The sequence below is a fragment of the Columba livia genome, chromosome Z (genome assembly GCF_036013475.1).
Source record: "Columba livia isolate bColLiv1 breed racing homer chromosome Z, bColLiv1.pat.W.v2, whole genome shotgun sequence".
In the NCBI taxonomy this organism is placed as follows: domain Eukaryota; kingdom Metazoa; phylum Chordata; class Aves; order Columbiformes; family Columbidae; genus Columba; species Columba livia.
The window spans coordinates 66,906,399-66,930,281 of NC_088642.1; the positions used below are offsets into that span (position 1 = coordinate 66,906,399).

At 39.5% G+C, this 23,883-nt stretch overlaps 1 protein-coding gene across 7 annotated transcripts in view; it reads right to left on the reverse strand.

The window, feature by feature from the left end:
* Positions 1-3,613: 3,613 nt before the first annotated feature.
* The window catches only part of PIP5K1B (phosphatidylinositol-4-phosphate 5-kinase type 1 beta), a 114,681-nt gene continuing 94,411 nt past the window's right edge, over positions 3,614-23,883 (reverse strand). For all 7 annotated transcript variants that reach the window (XM_065046233.1, XM_065046232.1, XM_065046238.1 and 4 more), the window contains exons 14-15: positions 15,608-15,725; positions 3,614-4,356 (exon numbers count right to left, since the gene is read on the reverse strand). In XM_065046233.1, coding sequence (XP_064902305.1) covers positions 4,354-4,356; positions 15,608-15,725 — 121 coding nt within the window. In that variant the 3' untranslated portion in view covers positions 3,614-4,353. The remainder of the gene's footprint in view (positions 4,357-15,607; positions 15,726-23,883) is intronic.

Genomic DNA, 23,883 nt, shown 5'->3' on the forward strand with positions numbered 1-23,883 from the left:
GTTCTGATGAAAAAAATTATTAAAAAAAATTTCAGTGGGAACACAGAGAAATTGCTTTTAGATCCTTCCATAGGACAGAACTGCAAGATCCAACAGCTGCAAGTAAAAAAATAAATATGTAGAGCATACAAGTATTAAAAAACTTATTACTGATTATTGTGTTTCGTTTTTACATTTCTAAACCTCTCACTCAAGCAAGCAGCTGGCAGCTTGTAATGCTTTAGGTAATAAATTGTCAGGTTTCTCAACATAATTTCTGTTTTTTTTTCTGTAAGCTGAAATTCTTTTCCACCAAACAAGGGGCATAAGCCCAGACAATTCAAGTCAATTGTGCACATTTCAAGTGAGACTTCATCTGTTGTAGTTCAGAGTTCTCTGTACCAAACCATGTTGTCTATCTTAGTTGGCCTCTTGTCTCTTTCCAGCAGAGTCCTGTGCGGGTGTTGGTTACCAGTATCCTCCCTCAGAGCTTGTTCTTGTCTGTGTTCTTGTTGCATTTTCTGAGGGAAGTCTTTTTTATTTCCAGCCCATACAAGATACTCTCTAGTTCCTTAAAGACCAGCCCACATTCTATCACTTATGGAAGAAACTAGTTACATTTTTTTTGACTTATAATGGTCAATGTTCTACATACTGAGGTATGGCCTGTAGAGAGAAATAACTTATCAGACTGCAGAATACGTTAATAAAGCAAACCATTCCTTTTTCATACCCTGATGGGGAGAGAGGAAAGCAGCTGGAAGAACGGGGGAATGCCTGTTCTTTTATGTAGCATTTGATCTAATAAAAGATACCTTGCCATTCTATAAAAAGAATGTCAGATGATATTTTCTGGTATTGTCCAGGTGGTTCCACAGTGACTTTTCTTTAATCACCCAAGGTCATGTGCGACTTTCAATAGGAAATGTTTGTTTCTCTCTTGTTTCTGAGTTAATGACAAATAAATTAATCAGTGTAGATTAAATATTTTCTCTGGTATTAGCAATCTCTCAAAATCTTTTAAAAAATGGTCAACAATGTCAAAGTTTGTGAACTTCACAGGACATTACTACCATCGAGGATCATTCACTCAACTTAAAAAAGGGCCTGAGTTAGGTATTAGCCATTTTAGCAATGGTTTCTTGATATTTTTCATCTTGATCCTTGTCCCTTACATTAATGCTCATACCAGAGCACTTTGGTATCAGTATCTTTTTAAGCTCATGTAAAATAACTGTGAAGCAGTTCCAGATGCAGAAATAGCTGCAGGGTCAGGCCTTGCACCTTTGGTCTGGAAGGAGCTGCCATCTCTCCTCTTGCAAGCAAATGAACGCACCACTGGAAATGGGTCAGCAAGTGGCTTCTAACAAAGAACAGGTGCACTGCACTGTTGATTACTTTTTAATCACTGTATATTATTCAAGGTTTGCAAAAATAGCACTAAGTTATATGAAATTAAATTGCCTGAAATATAAGCAAAGTCAACAAGAGAACAGATCTCAGATAGGTGTATTTTTTCAAACCATTGAATTGTAGTACAAGGACACGAAGTTTGATCGTGGTGTTTTGTTTTGTTTTTTTAACTGAGGATAGCTATTCCATGCTACCACCAAAGGCAAAATTCACCCTTCTGAATACCATATAATTAAGTCACAGGGTCAGATCTACAAATTTGGAGTTATTACCTACCTTTCTCTAAGCAGGCATCAGCCTGTGTTTTTCCCCTCCGGCCAGGTTGCAGGGACAGAGTATTCAGATACCACTGCACATAGATAGTCCACATCTGTGACCTAATTCTTCAAATTTCCCTCCCTGTGGTGAGTTCCATCTGTTTAGACCTGTAGAAATGGACAAGCACATTACTTCAATACCCCAGCATGTTGATTGTACCTTCTGTATATATTTTATTTTTACCTGACATGCACTGCTGCATCAAATTTATAGATCTGTTTAATAGTTATTACATTTTCATCAAAGTGCTACCAATGCAAGGTGAAGAGAAATGAAATACTTAGGCATGAGACGTAAACATCCTTACAAGCTTCTGTACTATTAGATGTTTGAAGCTTTATACCATTTTATGTCTTAGAGAAAGAAATGGGTTCCAAGTTGTTGATCATTAACATTGTTTAATCCCTCTTCCCTCTCAGTGGAACCATGTAGTCGCAAAAACAAAAAAACCAAAACCAACCAACCACAACAAAGCCCCAAACAAACAAACAAAACAAAACACAGAAAACCCAAACAAACACCCCCCAAAACAACAATAACAAACCAACCAACCAACACCACCAAAAAACCAACAAACCAAAAAACCACAAACCAACCCCACCAACCCAAACCACACACACACAAAACCCAACCCCACCACAACCACAAAACCAAACTTGTAAGTGCACATGTTTTGCGGGAGGTCTTCCCAGTAGGCTCCGTAGACTACAGAAGATTTCCTTTTGCAAGTATTAGATGACTGCTTTCATTTAGGAATTACCACGTAAAAAGGATTGTACACAAAGGATCGTTCAATCTCTGAATCATTTTCTGTAGGCATTCTGGTGTTGGACAGGATTGTTGCAGTTGAGTTGTGTGTCCTCTGGGGTCTTCCTAAGGACTAATCATTCAGACACTATGGTCTACTAGGTAATTGGGAAAAAAGTAACATGTATGTGATTTACGAAGGTTAACCGGGTGCTTAAATTAATACATGTCATGGTTTTCCCCAAATAAGGCTAATCAGAAGTACCTACTTTGTACAGAGACACACTGTAAATACGCTATGTACTGTGCATGAAGGAGCAGACACTTCACACAAACATACAAAATGTTTTTGCTCACAGGGCACATGGATTGGTTTTGTGCATTTCTAAGGGGAATGCTGTAGAAGAATTATCTTGCTGAGATTAAGCAATCTAATTTTAAAGCCCAGAAAAGAGGTTATTGTGAGACATGAGCTCTAAATTAAGCCAGAGACTCTACATACTAAGAGGAAAAAAAAATAACCTTTCCATTTCTCTATTCTGTGCATAATTAAGGAATAATACGCTCCTCCTTGTTAGGGTTATAGGATTCCATTAAAGTAAAAAAAATAAAAAACACAACAAAACCTTAAATGAAAAAAATTTCAGAGGTACAGAGCATAATTCTAGGAATTAAAATGCCAAATTCTGCTTTTGCAATCAAGCAGGTTTGCTATGCTTACTTGTGGAAGAAATGTTATTTCCAATAACATCCATAAACTTTCAAAGTGACAGCTGTGTGCCTTTTAAATACACCCGGGCATCGAAGCATGAAATCCTGGATTGATGGTCACTGGTGTTTGAGATTATCTCTCTGCTGCTAGGGAAATTAAGGAAACCAGAACAGTTTTCCACAGTTATGTTAAAATTATTTCCCATACTGAAAAACGTGAAATGCCTTTATGAAGCAATGCCTGCTGAGTATGTTCCTTTGCCTCTTCTACTCTAATTTCAAGATTCCACTTTTCATTACAAAGCTGGTAGGAGATAAAGACAGACGACATGTTACAAAGTGGTTGTCCTATCTCTTGAGATCCCTCTCGAGACCATCTCATGAAGGCAAATAAATACCAGAACAGTAAGTCCTTGTCAGATCAAAAGCAGGTTGACTGCTATCATAGTCTTGAGAATAAAATATTTTATTCATCAATAAAACTATAGTTTACAGTAGCATTTACTAAATAAATTATATATTTCCTCTTTTACAAGAAATAAACTAAAATCAAAAATATTTCAAAGACAACATATATACACAACATAAGGCCTTTTTATAAATAACATTTTTTCCTTTTCACCAACAGTAAAAATATCTTTAGAGGCTCATTTTCATACAGTATCTGCACAGTTTTACCCTAACCTTTGTATGACACCAATTCAATTTCCACTGATGGGGACCTAAGTGATTAGAACTGAAGGGTCAAAACAAATTGAATTAATTTTATGCATCACTGTGCTTATTTTTAAATAGATAAAGCATATAATAGATTTTGCTTGTGCATAGTTACAGAATGCATGCAAATGAAACCACTAGAGAGCTGGTAAGAAAATAATCACTCTCAAGTCCAAAAGAGGTGATTTGCAATATAGTAGAAAGCAGCCTGAATACACAGTTCTTCACAGTTCAGCAAGCAACAGCAGATGATACCAGAGCGTGGAATGTTTCATGTGATTTTTTTCCAAGTCCATCAATCCTTTCCGTGGTTCAAAGATCCTGACACTTCTTAGAATAAGTTCAGTTGATTATTACTCTTTGTCTATTAGGCTCAGCAAGTTCCTCCTTCTTAAATCAGGAGTGCAGAAAGTGTTCTTTGTTAAGCACGATTGCGTCTCTTGAGTCTTACTCTTCATGTATTCTTTGTTACTGGAAATAAAGAAATGACAAGTCAAGAGTTGCATTTATCTTCTTACAGAATTATAAACAAGTAACATATTTATTCCGCTAAAGAGGCTGCAGCACAATTTGTCAGCAATTCTTCTCTTACCTTTCCCTCTAGTCAAAAGCATTTGGTCTCTTGTTGTACAACAGCTCATGCCTGAAGTTTTGCAGACTTTGCAGTACACTTATATTACAGGAAGAGAACCACTTTCTGATGCAGAATGTGGAACACTCTGGACATGAGAGAAGACAGTCCAAACGGAGAGCACTCAGAAGTTCACAACAGCTTTTACTCCCTTGCAGAATTGACTGGGGCCTTTGTTACTTAAAAGTTTTAGGGGAAAAACTGCAGTCTTCCTACATCATGTATAAAAGTCATGTTAGCTTCTGCGCAATAGCCTTCCCCAGTTTAAAAATCATACCTATTCAAAAACCTGCAGGCACCACCAATGTTTTAGTCAATGTCATAGCAATCAATATATTTCACACATGCAAAAACTCCAAACCGTAATAATGTTAATGAATTAGAAGGCTGTATGTTCTACGGAAGCACCAATTATGTGATACAAAGTTGGTCACTTCTCAGCATCTCTACAGAATCAGAGAAGAAAGGAAAATAAATTGTTCTTTGCTTAACACCATATTATTAGGAGTCAAACTAAGGCTAAACTGACAGCTGAACAAAATACTGCAGTAAATTAAATGCATCTCAGCTAGTATATCCAACATGGGGCAGGACCCAAAACAAAGACATCTGTAATGACCTTAATTCCAAAACCTTAAAAATATATATAACAAAGGCATAAGTTCACATTTATTTAACAGGTTTTTAAGGTCACCTTTGAATTGTACTTTTCTATAGAAGCATTTAGCTAATCTTTAAATAGCTCAACAACAATCTAATCTTGACAATGAACAATAACAAAAAAAATCTCAAAAGACATTCTTAAAGCTTATCTTACCAAAAGGTAACCGGTAGATTTAAATCAATATTTTAGTTACGACTTCTAGCGCTAGACCTTGAACGCTGAAAACTGATATTTTAATATTGTTCTGTGGCAACCTTTAAATCTGTTACTATTTTGTACAGCAGTGTTACGGAGTTCATAGTCACTGATGGTAGTGGGCACAGTGCTAATTTCTCAGAGGCTGTCCTCTTTCTCTCAAGATAGCTGTGGTCTGGCAATGAAAGGTTATTTACTGCCATTTTAGCACCTGAATGTGCTAAGGGAGTCAAGTAGTGTTTACTTATAGGATGCAGAACACTTTAACGTGCAAAGTGAAATTGTTGGACAAGTGAGTAAAATTAAGAAAGTGACATTTTTAAAAGAGGATGACATAAGGCTTACAAGGATTTAAAAAAAATAAGAATCAGTTTGGCAAAAAAAAGTTGAAAAATGCTAGTACTGATAAATAGAATAATGCTTTATGAAGCCAAGATAATTTTTCACTAGCACCATCTAGTTTCTGTCTGAAAGCTCAGATCTGAATGACTGCAGGTCCATTTTTGACAGATATGATGTTCACTCAACAGAACTTCAGACCTTCCAGCCTTATCACTACTTTTAACTCTCTAAGGAGACTAGCAATATTGCTGATGCTAGCTCTATGCTATTCCAGTAATTACGTGATGTAATTAGAAAGAGCTTATTCTTGTTCCCTTTGATTCTTCCAAAGCAATTCAGAGAGATCAACGATGGAAAAAATGTCAGGAAAATTTACACATCAGAGCTGGAATAAACAGACCTGACAGAAACTCAGAGCAAGTGTTAATTGTGTGAGTCAATCACAGAAACACTGTTCATGCTACTGGTGAAATTTTAAGGAGGTGGGATTTTCAGACGTTCATCTTTGTGTTAGGTACAGCCCAGTTCTGTGCATACCATTCTGGAAAAACACCCATCTATTTCAAGGTGTGGGACATGATCCCCTAAGCTACACTGCAACCACTGCACAACTTCTGGGGTTACTTTGATTGCAGATGTACAAAACATTACTTTGTCATAGAGACTAAATTTGGCCATAGCAACTGGGCCCAAAATGATAAATAACGGATAGATGACACTACAGGATACAATCCCGTAATCACTGTCTGAGAGGTCTCACACTGAGTAAATAATGGATTTACAATGTTTGAGCCTACTTGAGGCTTTTTGTATTGGAGCATTTTTGTGCTCCAGTTCTCTTTTAATGGATTTGCTTTTGAGCCGATTCATTTCCTTGTATGGGGCATGAGAACATGCAGTTCAGTGATAATACGTGTGGCATTTTAACACTTGGCTCCTCAGGTAATGTATTACTTGTAATCTGAAATGGTACCTTTTTAATCTAATCAAGCACATAATTCCCATGTCTGATTTTCATCCAAGGGTGACTGAAATATTGTTGCTACATTGCTTCCCACATAACGTTGCTTCTGCAAGAACACCCCTGCCAAGCTACATTAAAATGTTTGGCTGTTGTTTTACCTGACGCCAGGTTTCAGTTCCCTGAGGGACACGGGCCTCTTTTTTTCCTCTCCTGTTTAAGATTGTGCATGGATGGATACAGGGGTAAGACGGGTAACAGAGGAAAGGAGCAGTTACCTCACCACAAAAAACAAGTAGGTTTGTGCCCGTCAGCCTTAAATGGGATTCTACTTTAAGGAAAGTGTGCTTGATTGGTTCCAGTACGTGCATATAACGTTTTAAGGATTATTCTGGGGAAAGGAAGGATGTCTGTAAGCAAGGAGGCCCAGAGGCCCTTCTCACAGTCCCAGAATTAATTTTCAATCTACCATGTTTTTCCATCAGTATCTTCAAGGGAAATGGTGAGGCAGATGAACTGAAGCCTCCAGAAAGACAGCAACGTATCAGAATTTGAGGTACACAGCACAGTGTGATTGTACACTTTTTAGCTTGCTTTTCCATGTAGTCCTGCCTGGGAACTGCTTTAATTTCAGCTGCACTTGCCATTAGCCCACAACAGCACCCTGAGGAAAACTATAACATGATTACAATTGTATCAAACATTATGAGAAACTGAAAAGCAAAATATTTCTGAATAAAAGCCTCGTCAAGAAGTTGCAGTTGAAGTACAATCCCCTAGCCAAAATGGTATCTGACTAGGATGCCTCATTTGATCAGAGCCAGGTGGGAGTTTTCTTTTCTGAAAAGAGTTTATACTAGATGAGAGAGCTTGGGGTGCTACACTGAAAATAGCTGAAGGCATGAAAATATTTGTAAGAGAAAGTAACTAAGGAGATGAGGAAGGCAATTGGAAGGGCTTGAATATGAAATAGAAAGTGCTCAAAGAGGCAGGTGTTAATACTTGATTATGGGAGAGAGAACAGAAGAAAAGAGGAAGAGCACTGAAGAGTAAGAAGTGGCAGTTTTGACAGTTTCTAAACAGGCACTTTATAGACCAATATTTGTAAATCTGTTCATCTATGCATTTACAGCGGCTTTGAAATGCAAAATTAATCTCCAGAGATATTTTAAGACTTCAAAATCCTATAATAAAATTGGCATTTGGACATAAACCATAAGTAATTCCAAATGTAATAATACTATCTACACAATTGATCTGACACAAATCATAGCTACACTAACCAGACTCTAACTCTGGGCTTGCTCATCACTACAGTTATTCCATTCTTTTATTTTACTGAAGCTCTTATCAATCCTTCTCAACCGTATCTTCATTGTTAGTGACTTCTAAATTATACACCAGTTCTGTGAGCCCTTCCTTCAACAACAGGAGGCAGTCCTGTTTTTCCATCTAACAATTTCTGTACTACCTAAGAATCTTCCGTTACAGTTAAATATACAGAAGTATTCTTCAAGCCTTATAGTTCATTAATGAAATCCTATAAGCAGGGTATATATTTATTTATTTAAATCCTATATTTACCACCAGATGACTTAGGATGTAGAGCATCACAATGGAGCAAACTTTGAAGTTTGTTACTGTGCTGATTATATGCATCTTCTTGTTCCACTGTAAGTGTAAAGGAAATCAAGCCTACTTGCAATGAACCAATTAAAGTAATTCTTAAGCCCTACTACTCTGATTTTACTGATACTGCAATTTGCCAAAACAATATGTCAGCTACCAGTTATTAAGTGACTTTGAGTGAAATTATCACTCTTAGGGTCCTCCATTCTAGGAACCAGTCCTTAGTAACACTGGACTAAGGTCTCCAGGATCGGCTGCACTTGCTGATCTCTCTTAAGAAACTTTTGAAGGATTTGGCTTGTAGTTCCTACTAATTGAATTCCACAGAACATGGTAGACTTTTGTGTTCAACAGTGCTTGCTGACATTAAATGCTTTTCTGCTTATATATCAGCTGACACTGCCTGAACTGACACAAATAAACAGGGCTTCAGCAGAACTTTAGAAGGAGACTAAGTTTATTTCCAGAGAAGGAAACACTGTTTTAGTCTCTTGTTTTGTACATTTCTACATCAAATTGCTAAACAGAAGAGTGTTACCTTCTCTGTTACTGTCTTACGTACAGAACACCTGTTTGTACTAGATAGCATCTTCTGCTTCTGAATATCTGATCTGCCATTGCATTACATATCCATAAAAGCAATAACCTTTTAATGTTTTAATTCTCTGCAGAGAAACATTTAAAATTGCCAACTGTCTTATATATCTGCTTCTATCTTTCTGCAATATTTCATTATGAATTAAAATTATCTTAATAGAATACTCAGTAGTTGTTTCCCAGTGTATGGTACTAGAATATTTAGAAATACTTTAGATTGGCTTATACTTACTGCTCAGTGCACATCATGGTTAGTCATATTTTATTCATAAGAGCTAGCTTTCTTAAGTTATTATCTGGGTTAATAGAGAAAATAAATCAATGGCATTTTTAAGTAAACTTGGGTTTGAAGATGTTCCTAACAGTGCTGCTTAGAACGAGAGGTGCACAAAATGCTGGTTTGCTGAACTTGGTCTTTGTTCAGAACTGACAAACCCAGACCAGCCCTTCAGTTGCAAACTCAAGATGTCTTTGTTCCCGTGTCCTGGAACTAAAATTCTTGCTGTTACCAGGTAAATTCTCGATTTTGACATCAGGTGCACAGTGTGAGTTTGCATGGTGTTCCCTTAATGTAACACCCCAAAACCAGTGCTCATACCTATAACAGGAGTATTTTTTTATTTTTTTGCAATCTCTGCTCCACCTCGCCTTACTTGACTGAATTTCTACATAACACTGTTCAGCCAAATGCCGTTTTTAAGCTATTTTTACAGTAAGTTTACACAATGTCATTTTATTTATTTTTTTTTTTCTTTCATTCATAGGATAAAAAATTCATAGGTCTTAATTTACTAGAGGACTAAAATTTGCCCAGGAAGTTTAGCATTTCAAAGCAAGACGGGCAAAGACATGAAAGGATTAGTGGAGTGACTCAAACTAAGCAAGTTAAGATATTTTTCATAGCGGGACCTGGACAGGCTGGAGAGTTGGGCGGGGAATAACCTAATGAAATTTAACAAGGGAAAGTGTAGAGTCCAGCATCTGGGCAGGAACAACCCCAGGTTCCAGTATAGGTTGGGAAATTACATATTAGAGAGCAGTGTAGGAGAAAGGGACCTGGGGGTCCTGGTGGACAACAGGATGACCATGAGCCAGCACTGTGCCCTTGTGGCCAGGAAGGCCAATGGCACCCTGGGGTGTATTAGAAGGGGGGTGGTTAGTAGATCGAGAGAGGTTCTCCTTCCCCTCTACTCCGCCCTGGTGAGACCACATCTGGAATATTGTGTCCAGTTCTGGGCCCCTCAGTTCCAGAAGGACAGGGAACTGCTGGAAAGGGTCCAGCGTAGGGCAACGAAGATGATTAAGGGAGTGGAGCACCTCCCTTATGAAGAAAGGCTGAGGGAGCTGGGTCTCTTTAGTTTGGAGGAGACTAAGGGGGGACCTTATTAATGTTTATAAATATATAAAGGGTGAGTGCCATGAGGATGGAGCCAGGCTTTTCTCGGTGGCAAACAATGATAGGACAAGGGGCAATGGGATCAAGCTGGAACACAAGAGGTTCCACTTAAATTTGAGAAAAAACTTCTTCTCACTGAGGGTAACAGAGCACAGGAACAGGCTGCCCAGGGGGGCTGTGGAGTCTCCTTCTCTGGAGACATTCAAAACCCGCCTGGACATGTTCCTGTGCGACCTCACCTAGGCGTTCCTGCTCCAGCAGGGGGATTGGCCTAGATGATCTTTTGAGGTCCCTTCCAATCCCAAACATACTGTGATACTGTGATGACTCCCTCCACTTAAGAACTATTTATTGTTCCAGACCTTTACACAGGGGAATGAACACTGGGTGCTTGTATAAGGTCCAGAATTGGGTTTTATTTATGTTTCTGTTGATACTGATCAGTCAAATACACATATATTTACCTACAGTTTCCCAGACATAACGGTAATGCATGTTGTACAAGCCAAAAATCATCACACCTGAGACTCATAAGGACAGCTTTACGGAAGGTATTACCTATGTGTGTCCCTAGATTTTCAGAGCATTCCGAGCACCATCCACCCCATGGACAAACTTAAAAAAAGCACTTCACAGTGCTAAGCAGTGTTAGTGATAAACAAGAGTGTTATACTATAAACCAAATTCAAATGTTTTCAACAAGAACTGGTTTCTTTGTTAAGTAGGTCCAAGAGAACCACAAAACAGCCAATTTGGAAGGGACCTTGAAAGATGATCTGGTTCAGCCTTTCTTGGGAAAGGGAGCCTGTATGAGTTTATCTAGCACACTGTCCCATTTCATCTTGAAACCCTCCAGCAACAGGGACTCTACCACATCCCCAGGGAAATTGTTCCAGGGACTGACTGTTCTCACTGCAAAATAATTTATTTGATATATCAAGATTCAACCTCTGCCCATGCAACTTGTACTTGTTGCCCCTTGTGAAGAGAAAGCCTCCATCCTCTTTGCAATCACCCTCTAATACTGGAAAACTGTGATGAGGTTCCTCCTGAAACTTCTATAAGCCAAAAAAACCTAACTCCTTCAGTCTTTCCTCATACAGCAGGTTCTCCAGTTCTTTGATCATCATCATGGCCCTCTTTTGTACCCTCTTCAGTCTTTTCACATCTTTTTTTTGAACTGTGGGGCTCAGAAGTGGACCTAGTACTGCAGGTGCAGCCTAGGAAGCACTGAGTGAAGTGGGATGATCATGTCTCTCTTGCTGCTAGCGATGCCCCTGCAGATGTAGCGCGGGATCCAATCTGCCTTGGTTGCTGCAGCGGCATCCTGCTCAGCTTGCTGCCCACTGGGAATCCCAGGTCCCTCTCAGCAAGGCTGCTCTCAGACACACAGATTGATTATGTTGTCCCAGATGCAGAACTTTGCACTTTTCTGTGTTGAACTTCACACAGTTCTTGCTGGCCCACTCTTCCAGCCTGTCCACATCTCTGAAAGATGCCTCTCTGTTCTCATGTCTCCACCCCACCACACAGTTTAATGACATCAACAAACTTCATGAGGGTGCTTTCAGTCCCACCATCCAGATCATTTATTAAGACATTGAAGAGTGTGGGGCCCAGTACTGGACCCTGGGGGACCACACTTGTGAGAGGCTGCCAACCTGAGTAAAAACCATTGATCTCCCACCCTCTGAGTGCAGCCTGTGAGACAATTTCCTGCCTGTCTCACAGGCCACCCGTGCAGTCTGTATCATGACAGTCTGTCCAGGAAGAGGCTGTGGGAAACTGTTGAATTTGCTGAAGTCCAGGTAAGCAATATCCACTGCTCTCTCCGTGCTGACAGAAGATGTTATTTTGTTTTAGAAGATGATCCAGTGAGCCCGGCCTGATTTGCCTTTGGTAAATCTGAGCTGGATTTCCCAATCACCTGCTTCACTTGGTTTCTAGAAGGATTCATTCCACCACTTTCCAAGGGACTGCAGTAAGGCTAATGGGCCTCTAGTTTTGTGGGTACTCTTTTGGGCCATTCTTGCAGATGGGTGTGAGATTTGCCTTCTCTGAGTCATCAGGGATGCCCCCAAGGCTTCTACTCTGCCCTGGTGAGACCACATCTGGAATATTGTGCCCAGTTCTGGGCCCCGCAGTTCAAGAAGGACAGGGAACTGCTGGAGAGAGTCCAGTGTAGGGCAACAAAGATGATTAAGGGAGTGGAGCACCTCCCTTATGAGGAAAGGCTGAGGGAGCTGGGTCTCTTTAGCTCGGAGGAGACTGAGGAGTGACCTCATTGATGTTTATAAATATGTAAAGGGTGAGTGTCATGAGGATGGAGCCAGGCTCTTCTTGGTGACAACCAATGGTAGGACAAGCGGTTATGGGTTCAAACTGGAACACAAGAGGTTCCACTTAAATTTGAGAAAAAACTTCTTCTCAGTGAGGGTGACAGAGCACTGGAACAGGCTGCCCAGGGGGGTTGTGGGGTCTCCTACTCTGGAGACATTCAAAACCCGCCTGGACACCTTCCTGTGTAACCTCATCTGGGTGTTCCTGCTCCAGCAGGGGGACTGGACTAGATGATCTTTTGAGCTCCCTTCCAATCCCTAGCATTCTGTGATTCTGTGACTTTTCAAAGATTATGGACAGAGGCCTTGCAACAATGTCAGCTGCTTCTGCTAACATGCTGAGGTGGGCTCCCAATTTATGGGGGGCTCCCAATTTATGTGGGTCAACTGCTGGGTTGACACATACACAGTTGTAGCTACTTGATTGTGTGAGCTGGGGGTCCAGCCACGCTGGTTAAGATGGAGGAAAGGAGGTGCTGGGAACCTCTGTCTTGTCAGCATGATTAGTAACTCATTTCCCGGCCCTGTTTAGTAAGGGGCCTATATATTTCCTCTGCTTCTGCTTAACTAGTGCCATAACTGAAGAAGCCTTCTTATTCTTGACATCTCTGGCCAATTTCAGTTCTAGCTGAGCCCTAACTTTCCTGTCTGCATCTCTGCATGCCCTAGCAAGGTTCTTGTAGTCCTGTGTGGGTATTTGGCCACCTTTCCATAGCTGGTATGCTTCTTTTTTCCTTTAAGTACACCCAAAAGCTCACTGTTAAGCCCCAGTGGTCTCTTGTTCTGCCTTCTTCCTTTTCTTTTGTCAGTGACAGACTGTTCTTTAAAATCTCACAGCACTCACAAGCTCCTTTGCTTCCCACGGAATCCCTCACGTGTGGGCTCTGAGTGTATTGAAGCTGGCTCTTCTAAAATCCAGTGTCTTTGTCCAGCTACTGGTCTTCAGTATGCTCAGCAGGATATTAAACGCCACAATGCTGTGATTGCTGTATCCAAGGCTGTCATTGGTAGTTAGGTTGTTCAGCATGTCTTTTTGGTTTGTGAGCAGTAAATCTAGCAATGTGCTGTTCCTGTGTTAGCATGCCCAGCACCTGTAGCAGGAAGCAGTCCTCATGCATTCTAAGAATCCCACGGACAACATGTGCACTGCTGTGTTGTTCTCCAAACAAATATTTGGGTAATCGAAGTCACCCATGAGGACCAGGTTCTGCTGGCCAAAGACTTCCTTGAGCAGACAAAGTAAGGTTTCATCAGCCTTGTGAGTCTGGTTGGAAGGTCAGTAACAGATACCTAACACAGGACCATCCTTGGTGATCTCAATCCAAAGGCATTTGACAGAGCTTTTGCGGTCTCCATAGCTTACCTACATACACTCAATTTTATTTTTTTTTTTTAAGTGCAACTCCACATCCTTTTCCTCTCTTCCTATGTTTCCAAAAGAGTTTGTAGCTATCCATTACGGTCTTCCAGTCATGTGAATCTCCCCACCAAGTTTCCATGATTCCTATCTGTAAGAGTCAGTCTGAATATGGAGCAATATTTGCCTAAAACATCATCATCAGGAACTGAGAGAACTGAGGCCCTGACAGAAAGAACGCATGGACAATGACTTGGAGAGAGGCCCGAGGAGAAGAATTGCGTTGCACAGGTCCTTCTGACCCAGGGGTGCTACTGATAACAATGGCTGCTGTATAGACTTTGCCTGCTGTCTCAGCCAAGCTAGCCCCGACCTCCTAAAAGGGATTGTTATGTGGGTCTCTCCGACCCAGGGACAATAGCTGCCATCCAGAAGATGGATTCTCACCTGCAGCCTCAGTCACACCTGTCCCCCACCTCCTCCTATGAACAAAGGCCAACGAAGAAGAGCATGCCCAGAAGCTCACCAAGGGTCCTGAGGTCACCCAATGGACCAGAGAGAGACCCCTGAATGCAGACCACGCAAGCGCAGATGGGTCCTGGCAAGGGAAGTGAGGACTTTTTCAAGCCTGTGCAGTTTAAGCCTGGGTTGTGAAACAAAGGCGGAGTCTGGCCTCAAACAATAGGAGCGAGGAGGGGAGTGAACTGTGAATCCCCCTTTACAGACAATTTATGTGTGTCATACCAGCAACAAGCCCAATTAACACAAGTCCTACAGGAGAAGGCTGATTTAATGGGCTATTGAGGTCACAGTTAACTTAGTCAATTCTACATCTAACTGACCACTGGTACTCGCTACTCTCTTGCTTTAGTGGAGACAGACTAGACTACAACTTCCCTAAGTATGCTGGACTATTAAATCATATTATCATAGAACAGTTTGGGTTGGAAGGGACCTTCAAAGGTCATCTAGCCCAACCCTCCTGCAATGAGCAGGAACATCTTCAACTAGATCAGGTTGCTCAGAGCCCCATCCAGCCTGGCCTGGAATGTTTCCAGGGATGGGGCACCTACCACCTCTTTGGGCAATCTGTTCCAGTGTTTTACTACACTTATCATTAACAAATTTCTTCCTTCTTGCCTGAATCTCCTCTCTTATTTGAAAACTGTTTATCTTCATCCTTTCACTACAGGACCTGTATCTTTCTTATAGGCCCTTTTTAAGTACTGAAAGACTGCAATAAGGCTGGAGCCTTCTATTTTCCAGGCTGAACAACCCCAACTCTCTCAGCACGTCCTCTGATCATCTTGGTGGCCTTCTCTGGCCCCTCTCCAACAGGTCCATGTCTTCCTGTAATGAGGGCTCAAGAACTGGACACAGGACTCCAGGTGGGGTCTCACCGGAGCAGAGCACAGAGGGGCAGATTGACCTCTCTCAACCTGCTGGCCACACTGCTTTTGATGCAATCACCAGGGACTCCACCTGTCTGCCATGAGCTCTGCTTCACTGGCTTCAGAATCATATATGTCAACACAACTTACCTCTCTGAGAAAGTTTAATTTCTACATTGTGGATTATTCAACATTAAAAGGAAACATTTTCACAACTTACTAAGTAGACATCCAAGACCGAAGCATTATCATTTTCCATTTCCAGTGTGCTCTGTTCTGAAGTTAAACAGATGGCACTGTCTTCTAAAGTGAATGTTGAACTTGAAGGCAACCCTTTACTGCAAAGAGAAGGAAGACTACAGTCAACTGAAAATACAAATTACAGAGAGCTCAGTCATAGCTGAAAATTTCAAAGCATATTTGTCTCTGAAACATAGAAGGTTCAAATACTTGAAAAGACAGAAAACAAATAGACAAATATAGGTGCATTGGCAATGGTTATATAACAGGCAGCTCATAATTGACTAACCTACACAAACCACAGTTTCTACTGTTGCATTCATTAAAATTTTGCCAGGAAGTAATACTGTTCCTGAACTCTAATGTTTACCTAAAGAATGAGAGTATGTCCCAGTAAATGTGGGATAATTTAATTAATTTCAAAAGAAGTTACTTCCACATTATGCATGAGGTAAACTTTGACAGGATTTCTTAATTCAAAATCAGGAAAAAATATGCTGTAGTTAGGCATGGCAGAATTGGGCGTTCTCACGCAGATACAGGATTGCTTGCAGCCAACAGTTCAGAAGGGAAGGTGGGAAAAGAACAGGAATGTACTGTACTTAGTTCAGTTCCACAAGGAAGTGGTATTTACAGAGCAAGTACACTCTATTATTTCATTCATGGACACAATGTTTTGTTCTCTGCTATCCAGAAAGAATATGAAACTGCAAATGCATCCACACAGGAATCTTGTTTTGTTTTTTAAACACACTTGAATCCACAAAGCTGAAACTCTTTAAGGTGTTTTAATGGAGTTCGGTGGCCATTTTCACCTGTCCTCACTAGCTGCCAGAAACTAACAGACTCCAGGCTGCCTTGAAACCTCAACTGTCAGTTTTGCAGAAACTTATTTTTAAAGTTCTTATCTAATTGCCCACAAGGCGAAAAGCAAACAATTCTGCATTTTAACTGAGTATGAAAATATGGTTACAGCCATCAGTCCAGTAATGACTCATTTCCCCTCTCCCTTTGCAGTACTTTGTAGTTTAAACATGTTTCAGATGGGTTATAATTTCAGAAAGGGCAAAGCTAGCATGCAAAGTAGAAAAAAAAATTAAAATGCTCAACAAAATAGTGAATCATCAGTCACCCTCATGTCACATCAGTATTAAGCACATAGCATTACATTTGCTACATTACAGTGTTCCTTTTATTATGTAGAGTACTAGGCATCTTTTCAATAGCAAGACTATTTCTTTTGTCCCAAAGGTCACCCAGCTCCTGCTGACTTAGTAGCATTTTTCTCACACCTGTTGTATTCTACGGAACAACATTTCAGGCACATCAGTTTTCTGCCAATGCTTCATTTTACTGAAGACCAGAGAGCAGACAGGAATGGAAAAAAAGGGTTGTTGCCAAACACAGAATTATAGAACGTCCTGAGTTGGAAGGGACCCACAAGGGTCATCAGGTCCAACTCCTGTCCCTGCATATGACAGCCCCACAGTTCACACCGTGTGTCTGAGGGTGTTGTCCAGTCTCTTCTTGAACACTGTCAGGCTTGGGGCCGTGACACCTCCCTGGGGAGCCTGTTCCAGTGCTCCAGCACCCTCTGGGTGAAGAACCTTTTCCTAATGTCCAACTTAAACCTCCCCTGGCACATCTTCTGCCATTCTCTTGGGTCCTGTTAGCAGTCACCAGAGAGATCAACACCTGCTGCTCCTCCTGGCCTTGTGAGGAAGCTGTATGTTGGTCATCTCCTACAAAATAAGCTCTGGCATGAAAGATACTACATCTTTGCAAAAGGGCAAGGGTGTAGGGGGAGAGAGACACTTTTGTCTGCAGAGTTTAGATCCCCACTGTCACACAGCTCAGTCCTCTGGATGTGCAAAGGCCCGTATATGAAAGCCATGTGACACGAGAGGAATGTGCAGTAAGCAGCTACTACTGCTATAAAAATATGCAAATCCTGTGGTCAACCCTTCTTCCTGGAAAATATTGCTCTGCATTACTAACTCTAAAGCAAGTAATGCAGGCTATGGTGTATCCCTGGCTTTCATTCCTGCATCAGGTTAGGTTTAAAAGAAAAAAAGGAAAAAAAAAATATATACTTATTCCTTTCATATACATATCAGGCCACATCACTATCACATTCATGGCTGTTATTTTTAACCTCTTTCACTTCCAGAAAACCTCTGGAACCTGTACTTAAGATGAGATAAGGATTCTGCAATTCATATTAGTGACGTTTATTTTATGTCCTTTGTGTATCAGAAGACTAAGACCTCCTTCCGTTTCAGTATAATTCACACACTTTTCTTCCCCTCTTCTCTACTTTTGCATTAGAAGGCACTGCGCTTCTTATGCTCTTAGCCTGTTAAATCGTAATCTGTTGCTTCACAGCCTGCTGTGGATAGCAAACAATAGCAATGTGAGTTCAGCACTCAATCTTGGGATTGTTAGTTAAACTACTGGTTTTGCCTATAACACAGTATAAAGACAATGCCATCTCCTCTTCGGAATGTGTATCTTTTTTTTTTCCTGCCTGTTATATAAATATACTATGCAGTCAAGGAGCATATGAGGGTCAAAGCAAAACCAGCACATTAAGAGAAATCAAAGAAAGGCTGCTATAAATGTCACAAAGCTAACACACAAAAAGGGGAAAAGAGAGGAAGAACAAAGTACTAAGATACAGTAATCCTACATACAGAAAACCAGCAATGACTGAAGTTCCTTGAACAAAATCAGGCATGAGAGAAGATAATGAAACAACACAGATGTCAGTCCACCTTTTTTCTCATGATCAAAGACCCACAATTCACCTGCTGATAGCAATCTCCTTGCTGCTGTGACTTTTACACCAAATAGTTAGAAACTCTGCAAGCAATTCAGACTCATCTCCTGCATGAAGAATTGTTTATTAAAAGGAAAAGTGCAGGAAAACTCTTGCAAAACAGAGCTTTCTTTCATATACCTTTTCTCTGTTTAAAAGAACCTGACCTGTCCACTTTGGGAAGATAATCCCTAAAGTGTATAAAGGAGAGAGTAGACATTTCAAGGCTCTGCCATGCTAATTTGCAGCTGGAGCCCATGCTGGTGTCAGTATAAAAGCAACCACTTCTGCCAGGAGCTGAACTCCACTGCAAGTGCAGCACAGTGCTTACATGTAATAACGCAGTAAAACCACCTTAGTTACAGCTGCTTGGTTAGAAATCATTTTCATGGCAGGATAAGACAATAATTTTGCTTGTTGTACTTGCCTTGAAATGACACATGCACCCCACTGGCTAAGTGACTAGGAACTTCATGAAGATATGCATAAGAACAAGATTTCCTATTTTTCTATGAAGAGGGGGAAAAGCAAGCAGCTTTTTTCTTTTTTTTAAGGTCTTATCCTTAGTGTTAATGTGGATCCTATTTTAAAAAGCACTAAATAGTTTGTCCTTATGCTGAAGGAAGGAAAAAAGCCTTACTTTGACTTTCTAAATCAGCACACTTCACTACTTTTAATCAAAAACCAGGTTCAATTTCTCTTCTTTCTGAGTAGAAAATGAAATAAACCCTTCATTTTCGAAAGCCCTTCTAAAATGTTCTCTGGGACATGACATGCAAAAAAGCCCTAATTCAAATTAGCTTGGAAAGTTAAAGACAGTTATGGATTGCTACTTGCAAATCCGAAAAATAGGTTATAGGGTACAAGGTCTTCAGGAGGAACAATTAAATTGGACTGAATTTTTGCAGATTTGTAGAGAAGCATAAATTTTACACATTTTAATCTAAGGACGATATATATAAGATCCTACTAAATTTCAAAGGAATAAAGGGAAAAAATACACTTTGTCAAGAAACTAGCATAACCAGTCAGGATTATCTAAAGTAATAATATAATACTAATAACAATAATAATTAAAACAAACAAACAAAAAAAATCAAAAGGCTAGTGTCCTTCAAACCTTTCCAAATTTTAAATACTCTCTCTGTCCTTCATATTTTATTTACACCAAACTGAAATGTCAGTTTTAGAGATAAAAGACTTCTGTTTTCTTCATGGAAAAACAAGTATGCCTCATCACAATGTGTCTACTTGTGAGGCAGCCCGCAGGACAGGTAAAACCATTCAGTCTCCTTTCCAAGTCATTGCACAGTCTTTGAAGAATGACAGAAACAACGCCAGGTAGTAACAACTAATGAAAGCAGAAGCTTGAGCTGTTATTTTGGTTTTAGTTTTTTGTATTGTTTTCTCCTGCAGTGTGAAGAACAGCTCTTGTAGGAATATAATTATAAGCCTCCTTCAGATAGTGCCAAAATACAACAGCCATGAGTTAGAACAAGCCACTGTTTCTCCCCTGCTGTGAAGAGTTGAAATAAAAATAGGATTCAATGTCTATCTTTGGATGTTCAATATGCTTTCCTGTAGCAACTCCCACAGTATATTTATCCCCTAAATAGCAGCACATTTGCAATGTCTAAAGTGTTTGAAAACTTCAATGAACTTTTAAAAAATTATCAGCTCATTACATCATTAGTTTTTCTATTTAAAATATTTGTGTGTAAAAGTCAGAGAAATGTCTTGCAGGATAAATGAACAGTAAAACTGTTGTTCCAAGGTACAACTCAATACCACTGTTGCAGAAAATCTGCCTGCATACATATAAATTTGAATAGGGACAACAGACATCTATGTACCTGTTGAACTAAGTGCCTTAATTAGTCCCATGTTTATAATGCAGAAATGTTATATCACCTCTAAAACCCAACCTCTGATTTCATTTAAAAAAATTACATGTGTCTGGAAAAAAAAAAAAAGTAGGTCAAATACAGTAAAACTACCTTTTAATATTCCACAAACACTGTTGACAAACATCAAAACCACAGACCTGAGAAAACAATACATATGACTGATCTTCTAAATGCTGCTTCAAGTGAAGGAGTCTGACAGTGAGTCAGTGCTACTACACTCACGCTAGTGGCAAAACATGACATATGAATCAGTAAACATCACAGTAAGCACATCAGTTTCGCTATGGTTAAACCTACACACCTTTGCAGGTGCCAATTAAAGTCAGGAGACCTTTCATTTATGTACCTGTCTTATATGTATAGCTGAAAAGAGATGTAAGAAATCAGAATTTAGGAACTCAGTCTAGATCACAACATACTGAGTAATAACAGCCAAATGCACTGAGAAGTACGGATCAATGTGTATCAGCCCATCAAAAGTGTAGCTTTTCTTTCTACTTTTCAACAACCAAGTTGCTTCCAAGAAACATTGGCTAAATAATTTATAAAACTTTTTCTGCAAAGGAAAACACTTATCACCTTTTTAGGACTTTATTAAAACAAATTACATTGAAAAGTGCTGCAAACAGGGCACCAGCAGTTGAGTGGGATTAGATCCAATTAATTTAGTAAGCACAGACAGAGGCATGCCCACTTCTGTTCATATACAGATCTTCACGAGAAAGCTCACAGTAACATAAGGGGCTGCTTTTATAATGTACCAAAAAGAAGACAGACAAACCAACACACTGTTCAGACTGCCACATCAAGTTATATCACTCTGTTCATCCAGTGTAATGGGGCAAAGGATCCCATCAAATTAGGACATAGGAAAGTGATAACTCTCTCTTTAAAGTGATGTTGATGAAGTTTGTGATAATTCTGCAGACTGGTTTATGATGCAGTCGTATGTCTCAAGGGATGACAGTACAGAGAACCAAAGTATGAAGCAACATTGTGTACTTTATGATACTGCAGTTAGGGGCAAATTATGGTAAGGCCAACTGTGTTCAGATATATAGTGCTGTTTTTACATTTACAGCAGTGAGATTAAAACAAAAATCCATTAAAAAGCCATTATACATTTGCTGGTGAAGGACACATTATTGCACTGATACTCCTTCTAGAGGGCTACCACTGTCTGTTCCCTAACTACCACTAATCCCAGCTACCTGATGGTAAGACCAGGTAATGTCACAAGTACCAACAGAACCTCGCATATACACTGTCCTGCTGCAAACAGAACATCGTTTTTTCAGGAGGCTTTTATTTTTCTGAATGGGTGGAGCCACGTTGTGAACATTTTACAAAAGAAGGGTCCCTCAGTCATGAAACTGAAATAAACCTTGGAACACAGCAAAGTCTTCTCATTCTCCCTACCCACACAGGACTAGAACTGTCAAAAGACTCAAAAGCAGGGCTGACAACTCTTGTTCTTCACCAGAACTTTTATCAGAAACTTCCAGGCAGTACCTCTGAGTAAAAAATACATTAAACAGCTCAGGTGTAATCAGGGTACTATATTTAGTTACAGCTCTTTCTTCTATTAATTGTTATGTTTGTTTAATATTCTGTTGAGTTACATTGCAGTGGTACCCTTTCTAGAGATGTTTTGAGACTGAACATTTGTAGCAGAAAATACAGTCATCTACTAAATCATTCAGGCTGTTTTCTGAAAAATAAAAAAAAAAATGTACCTTTTATTAATACTTATTAATATATATCTACAGGCTTGGAGCAGGAACAGGGGAAATTAAAGGGTCACTCAGGGCTAATTAAAAACACCACACCAGATCAGTTGCTCAAAGCAGACTGAGGAACTTCTGTTCACAAGACTAGTCCTTTTCGGTCTTTGTTAGGTCCTTCTTCCACTGCCAAGGACACTGACCTTTGCCTTTTGGGACAGAAATGATCCACTCCAGGGACAGAACCCCTGCTTTACAAAATACTTGGCTATCTTGCAAACTTCCACTAAGAAAATACTCCTAATAGGTCTTCTAAAAAATTATCTTTGTCACTGCTTTCTTGCCACCCTTCACAGCTAAATTATTGAAATCTCCAACAAGGGTAAATATACTATGGTAAAATACGAAATCTCTAGTTTTGCCACAGATACTAATAATTTCTATTTAGAATCTCTAGAGCTTTTTTCTATGCACAAGTCTCAGAATATAGCTGGGCACGCAGTCTACATCTGAGACTCAGCTCTCCTTGCTTTGCTGGAGTTAATGTCTATTTTGAATTCTTACTTGTTATATAGTATTTAATATTGAATCTAAATGTCTACACAAAGAAAATACTTAATATATTAAGAGTAGTTTCAGATGCTTAAATAATACATCAGTAAAGCAGCACTATAACCAGACAACTTAAAAGAAGATTTGTAACAAAGCAGCATTAATTTTTCCCAGACTCATACATTACTGAAGGTTCTCTAATATCCCAATGACTAAAAGGTTAAGTGTAAATGCCTCAGAAAACTTTAAATGAAGGAAAAAACAATATTTCTTATTCAGGAAATCTAGATGCCTCACTGATCCCTTGGTACTGATGCTAACCAGTCGGTACTTGATATTAAGGCCTGATAATCTTTCACCATTTACACTTAATTAATTACTCAGTATTTCTCTGTCTATGAAAGTAACTCATATTAACAAACAACCCCCAAACAAACAAGCAAAAAACCTAGTAGAGAAAGCAAATTTCAGATAAATCTTCCTTAAGACTATGAGCTGTACAAGATAGAGATAATCTACTAGATATACGTGTGAGGCTTAAACCATGGAAATTTAGACATGCCTTAGTAAATTAATGAAACTGGTGCATCATACAGATTTGCTTTACACATTTGAAGCTAAAGACTGAAATTTTATATTTTGATATGTGCCCATAACAAGCATTTACATGCCAAGAAAGATTCTCACTTCTATTTCCATAAACACTTCATAAACTACAATAAACCCAAATACTAACTTCTGACACCACCAGAGGAGGGAATTCTGTTCACTTGGATGGCCTTGTTTTCTTCTAAGGCCAGCATGCATCATTAAGAAAAAAGCATGTATCATTAAGAAAATATTAAAATGTAAGATTAAATAAGATGTATATATGCCTTTTGTCCAACAATACTTTTTGATACTTCTTCAGGGCTGCAGGTAGCAGTGTTATGCTCTTTAAACCAGCATTCTTCCATCTGCTTTTCTGCTAAGTTTCTTGCTGTGTTAACCTTGTCACAGTATCGTTGTTTCAACAGAGCATAATTGTTAATGAAATAAACAACTTGTTTATTTGATTAAGTACCCCTGAACACTTTTAGACATTATGCATTAGTATTTAGATACGTTACTAACTACTACAGCTCTAACCCTATAATAGGAAGAAAAGAATGACAGTACACCTTAAAGCATACAAAGCTCTTCAGATGTAACATGCAGCTTCTACCAGCACATTCATGAGATTTACAAATTACAGCCTTATTCCAATTAAATAACC